The sequence below is a fragment of the Scyliorhinus canicula genome, chromosome 4, assembly GCF_902713615.1.
Source record: "Scyliorhinus canicula chromosome 4, sScyCan1.1, whole genome shotgun sequence".
Classification (NCBI taxonomy): Eukaryota; Metazoa; Chordata; class Chondrichthyes; order Carcharhiniformes; family Scyliorhinidae; genus Scyliorhinus; species Scyliorhinus canicula.
Window position 1 is genome coordinate 29,435,237 of NC_052149.1, and position 6,628 is coordinate 29,441,864.

A 6,628-nucleotide genomic window follows, 5' to 3' on the forward strand; every position below is an offset into this window, starting at 1 on the left:
TGGCCACGTTCTGCACTGTAGGGGCTCTATTCTATGTTGATAGCAACTCATACCAGTGCCTCAACTAACAGCATAATGGATTTCCTGACTTGTATGATTATATGAGTCATCACCTTAACTAGCTGTATTTGGGAGAGTTGATGAGGTGTAAAATTAACGTGACAGAGTTATTGAGCCATTGCGCACTCTAGTAATGCAGACTTCTAATATCCACCCGCTGGTTGAAATATTAAAAATGGGTTAACCAGTTGCATTCTGAATTAATCAGGAATTGTTGCCAGTTTGAGTTAGTGATCATGTTCACCATTGTTTTTCAGGTGGACCCTGACTTCATCTTGTTCATTGTGTACCTATGTGGAAACCTGGCATTTGTGATAGCGCTCCTCGTGGGGATTGCGCAGACTTAAAATGCAATTTGCAAGAGAGACCATCATGGAGACATCAACATCATCAGTTCAACATCACCATGTCATAACAGATCTTGTTTCCTACATGTACATCTAAATGTATGACTTGTTTCCTAAATGCACATCTCTCAATGCAAAGAAATCTTAATTGAATACAGAAACAGGTGCTTATTTGACGATGACTACCATTTGATTGTGGAACAATAATTAAATCAGACTCGTCAGCCAAATAACCGTGTTCAATGGCACAGTCTAAAGACCGAGGAAATATTTTTAAAAATCATTGTGTGGCTATCATTGCATAAATCTTGCATAATGTATTGTAGAGTCATACAGCACAGAAAGAGACCACTGGGTCACTGTCCCTAGTGATGTTAATACAATGCCACTTTTCTGAGAGGATGTTAAAGTAAATCCTGATTCGGTAAATATTTCAATTTTTTGAAGAGTGTGATTCCATTTCGTTCCCCTTATCCAATTTTCTTCCATTCCCTCTGCATCAGTTGTTTGGGTATTTTTCCATAGGACAGTCATCCACATGAGTCTAGCCCTACTGGCTATTAAACAATGTGAGCCTTGACCATAAAAGTTTTTTTTTAGAAAGAGCCGATTTCTTCCTATCCAAATTCATGTCCGCACACTCTTTCAATAGTGACAGCCTTCCATCTCTTTGAGGAACATGTTTCTTTGACATGACTGTGAGGTAGAATAAGTAGAAGATACACTGTCACTCACATTCGTCACTCCTTCAGAGGGCCGAAGGGCCCGTACTGCGCTGTAATGTTCTATGTTCATTAATTATCCTACAATAAAAATAAACAGTGCTTGGCCATAGGCAGCACTCTAAATGAGTCGTAGAATTGTTGCAGCACTTGGCCCGCAGTGTCTGCATGAACTCTCTGAATAAGCAACCCTCGAGTCTGCACACTCTTCCTTTTCAAATAATCATCCAAATTCTCTCTTGAACGTCTCGGTTGAACCTGCCACCATCATACCCTCAGGCAGAATATTCCGGACCTTAACCACTAACTGCGTGAAACGGTTTCTGCTCAGATCTCCCTTCTCTTGGTAATTATCTTGAATCTGTGCTCCCTCATCCAAACCAGCATATATTCTTTAAAACATAACTACCAATGACATTGTTTGATAATTTTTATAATTGTTGAAGGTAAATGTCTCAAAATTGTGCACTTTAAGGGAAATTATTTGTGTATATAATGTATTTTAAATCAAAGTTTTAATAAAACAGATTATTCTCAAGCAGTATGAGTGTGATTTTACAGATAAAATAAAAATAATAAATAATCTTTTTATTGTCACAAATAGACTTACATTAACACTACAATGAAGTTACTGTGAAAAGCCCCTAGTTGCCACATTCCGAGTACACAGGGTGAATTCAGATTTCTCAGCTGGTACAGGAATTGAACCCGCGCTGCTGGCCTTGTTCTGCATCACAAACCAGCTGTCTAGCCCACAGAGCTAAACCGGCCCATATGACATTTTTAAATGCTTTAAAATAAATCCCTGAAATAACATTTTTCTGTTACTGACCTCATGTAAACGGACATTTTGAAACATTTTACAAGGTGGGAGAAAGGACATTGGGTGCCAAGTAAGAATGTAAAAGTGTAGGAAAAATAGGCTGTGAGTGGAGGACATTGTACAAGAGAAGGGTTTTCAAGCAATCTCTGAAACTGGAGGATGCAATGGAAAGGTGGAGTGATTCAGGGGACAGAGTTCCAGGGAAGAAAGGAACAATCATTGAAAGGACTATCAATAATAATCTTTATTGGTGTCACAAGTAGGCTTACATTAACACTGCAATGAAGTTACTGTGAAAATGCCCCAGTTGCCACACTCCGGCGCCTGTTCAGGCACACTGAGGGAGAATTCAGAATGCCCAATTCATTTAGCAGCACCTCTTTTGGGACTTGTACAAAGAACAAAGAAAATTACAGCACAGGAACAGGCCCTTCGGCCCTCCCAGCCTGCGCCGATCCAGATCCTTTATCTAAACCTGTCGCCTATTTTCCAGGGATCTACTTCCCTCTGTTCCCTGCCCGTTCATATATCTGTCTAGATGCATCTTAAATGATGCTATCGTGCCCGCCTCTACCACCTCCGCTGGCAAAGTGTTCCAGTCACCCATCACCCTCTTCGTAAAAAACTTCCCACGCACATCTCCCTTAAACTTTCCCCCTCTCACCTTGAAATCGTGACCCCTTGTAATTGGCACCCCCACTCTTGGAAAAAGCTTGTTGCTATCCACCCTGTCCATACCTCATAATTTTGTAGACCTCAATCAGGTCCCCTCTTAACCTCCATCTTTCCAACGAAAACAATCCTAATCTACTCAACCTTTCTTCATAGCTAGCACCCTCCATACCAGGCAACATCCTGGTGAACCTCCTCTGCACCCTCTCTAAAGCATCCACATCCTTCTGATAATGTGGAGACCAGAACTGCATGCAGTATTCCAAATGTGGCCTAACCAAATTCATATGCAACTGTTAACATGACCTGCCGATTCTTGAACTCAATAACCCGTCCAATGAAGGCAAGCATGCTGTATGTCTTCTTGACCACTCTTATCGACCTGCCTTGCCACCTTCAGGGTACAATGGACCTGAACTCCCAGATCTCTCTGTACATCAATTTTCCCCAGGACTCTTCCATTGACCATATAGTCCGCTCTTGAGTTAGATCTTCCAAAATGCATCACCTCGCATTTGCCTGGATTGAACTCCATCTGCCATTTCTCTGCCCAACTCTCCAATCTATCTATATTTTGCTGTATTCTCTGACAGTCCTCCTCGCTATCTGCAACTCCACCAATCTTAGTATCACCTGCAAACTTGCTAATCAGACCACCAATACCTTCGTCCAGATCATTTATGTATATCACAAACGACAGTGGTCCGAGCACGGATACTTGTGGAACACCACGAGTCACCCTTCTCCATTATGAATCACTCCCTTCCACCACTACTCTCTGTCTCCTGTTGCCAGCCAGTTGTTTATCCATCTAGCTAGTACACCCTGAACCCCATGCGACTTCACGTTTTCCATCAACCTGCCATGGGAAACTTTATCAAACGCCTTACTGAAGTCCATGTATATGACATCTACAGCCCTTCCCTCATCAATTAACTTTGTCACTTCTCAAAGAATTCTATTAGTTTTGTAAGACATGACCTTCCTTGCACAAAACCATGCTGCCTATCACTGATAAGTCTATTTTCTTCCAAATATGAATAGATCCTATCCCTCCGTATCTTCTCCAACTGACGTCAAGCTCACAGGTCTACAATTCCCTGGATTACCCCTGCTACCCTTCTTAAACAAAGGGACAACATTAGCAATTCTCCAGTCCTTCGGGACCTCACCCGTGCTCAAGGATGCTGTAAAGATATCTGTTAAGGCCCCAGCTATTTCGACCCTTGCTTCCCTCAGCAACCTGGGATAGATCCCATCTGGACCTGGGGACTTGTCCACCTTCAAGCATACCCAAAACTTCGCCTTTCCTTATGCCGACTTGACCTAGAGAATTTAAACATCCATCCCCAGCCTCAACATCCGTCATGTCCCTCTCCTTGGTGAATACCGATGCAAAGTACTCATTAAGTATCTTACCCATTTCCTCTGACTCCACGCATAAATTCCCTCTTTTGTCTTTGAGTGGGCCAATCCTTTCTCTAGTTACCCTCTTGCTCCTTATATACGAATAAAAGGCTTTGGGATTTTCCTTAACCCTGTTAGCCAAAGATATTTCATGATCCCTTTTAGCCATCTTTATTGCGCGTCTGAGATTTGTCCTACTTTCCCGATATTCCTCCATAGCTTCATCAGCTTTAAGTCGCCTAGATCTTATGTATGCTTCCTTTTTCATATTAGCTAGTCTCACAATTCCACCCGTCATCCATGGTTCCCTAATCTTGTCATTTCTATCCCTCATTTTCACAGGGACATGTCTGTCCTGCACTCTAATCAACCTTTCCTTAAAAGACTCCCACATTGCAAATGTGGATTTACCCTTAAACAGCTGCTTCCAATCCACATGCCCTAGATCCTGCCGAATTTTGTTATACTTGGCCTTTCCCCAATTCAGCATTCTTCCTTTAGGACCACTCTCGTCTTTGTCCATGAGTATTCTAAAACTAACGGAATTGTGATCGCTATTCCCAAAGTAATCACCGACTGAAACTTCAACCACCTGGCCGGGATCATTCCCCAATACCACGTCCAGTATGGCCCCTTCCCGAGTTGGACTATTTAAGCACTGCTCTAAAAAACTCTCCTGGATGCTCCTTACAAATTCTGCTCCATCTACGCCTCCAACAGTACAATAGTCCTATTCAATGTTGGGGAAGTTTAAATCTCCCATCACGACCACCCTATTGCTCCTACATTTTTCTATAGTCTGTCTACATATTTGTACCTCTACTTCATGCTCGCTTTTGGGAGGCCTGTAGTAAAGTCCCAACAATGTTACTGCACCCTTCCTATTTCTTAGCTCTACCCATATTGCCTCAGTGCTCGAATCCTCCATCGTGCCCTCCTTAATCACAGCTGTGATATCATCTCTGACCAGTAATGCAACTCCTCCACCCCTTTTACCTCCCTCTCTATCCCTCCTGAAGCATCTATACCCTGGGATATTTAGTTGCCAGTCTTGCCCTTCCCTTAACTAAGTCTCAGTAATACCTATAACATCATATTCCCAGGTACTAATCCAAGGCCTAAATTCATCTGCCTTACCTGCTACACTTTTCGCATTAAAACAAATGCACCTCAGGACATCTGTCGATTTGCAGTCATCATCTCTTCCCTGTCTACTCATCCCCTTAGTCACATTGAGTTTATTATCTAGTACCTTGCTGGCTTTAGTTGCTGCCTCTTTACTGACCTCTAATTTCCAAATCTGGGGCGGCATTCTCCCCTACCCGGCGGGGCGGGGGGTCTCGGCGTAGGGTAGTGGCACCAACCACTCCGGCGTGAGCCTCTCCAAAGGTGCGGAATTCTCTGCACCTTTGGGGGCCAAGCCCTCACATTGAGGGGCTAGGCCAGCGCCGGAGCGGTTGGCACCACGCTGACTGGCGCCAAAACCGGCACCAGCGGCCTTGGACGCCCGGCGCCGGGGCTGGCCGAAAGGCCTTCGGCGGTTTGCGCTTGCGCGCTGGATGATTCTCTTCTGCGTCCGCCATGGTGGAGGCCGTGGTGGCGGCGGAAGGGAAAGAGTGCCCCCACGGCACTGGCCCGCCCAGAGATCGGTGGGCCCCAATCGCGGGCCTGGCTATCCCCCGGGATCCGATCGCCCCGCGCCCCCCCCCAGGACCCCGGGGGGACGCTCGCGCCGCCGTTCCCACCGCCACCAGAGGTGGTTCAAACTTCAGGGGCAGGAGAGGCCTCCCAGCGGCGGGACTTCGGCCCATCGCGGGCCGGAGAATCGCCGCAGGGGGCTCGCCGCTCGGTGCGGTGCGTTTCCCGCCCCCGCCAATTCCCGGGTGGCGGAGAATTTCTGCCACGGCGGGGGCCGGATTTTCGGCGGCCACGGGCGATTCTCCGACCCTGCTAGGGGTCGGAGAATTTCGCCCCTGGTTCCCATCCCCCTGCCACATTAGGTTAAAACCTCCACAACAGTGTTAGCAAAAGCAACCCCTGGGACATTGGTTCCAGTCCTGCCCAGGTGTAGACCATCAGATTTGTAATGGTCCCACCACCCCCAGAACCGGATCCAATGTCCCAAAAATCTGAACCACTCCCTCCTGCACCATCTCTCAAGCCACGTATTCATTCTGACTATTCTTGAATTTCTACTCTGACTGTCTCGTGGCATTGGTAGCAATACTGAGATTACTACCTTTGAGGTCCTACTTTTAACTTATCTCCTGACTCCCTAAATTCTGATTGTAGAACCTCATCCCGTTTTTTACCTGTAACTTTGGTGCCTATATGCATCACGACAACTGGCTGTTCACCCTCCCCCTTCAGTATGCCCTGCAGCCGATTGAGACATCCCTGACCCGTAACATACCATTCGGGTGCCTCGTTTTCAACCATAGAAACGCCTGTCTACTCCCCTTACGATTGAATCCCCTGTGACTACAGCCCTGCCAGTCTTTTTCCAGCCCTTCTGTGCAGCAGAGCCAGCCACGGTGCCATGAGCCTGGCTACTACTGTCTTCCCCTGGTGAACCATCTCCCCCAAAGGTATCCAAA

The 6,628-nt window shown here is 46.0% G+C and overlaps 1 protein-coding gene across 2 annotated transcripts in view; it reads left to right on the top strand.

Moving 5' to 3' along the window:
* zgc:163022 (putative ferric-chelate reductase 1) overlaps positions 1-1,152 on the top strand; it is a 157,054-nt gene extending 155,902 nt beyond the window's left edge. For both annotated transcript variants that reach the window (XM_038793951.1, XM_038793952.1), the window contains exon 17: positions 318-1,152. In XM_038793951.1, coding sequence (XP_038649879.1) covers positions 318-407 — 90 coding nt within the window. In that variant the 3' untranslated portion in view covers positions 408-1,152. The remainder of the gene's footprint in view (positions 1-317) is intronic.
* Positions 1,153-6,628: the final 5,476 nt, after the last annotated feature.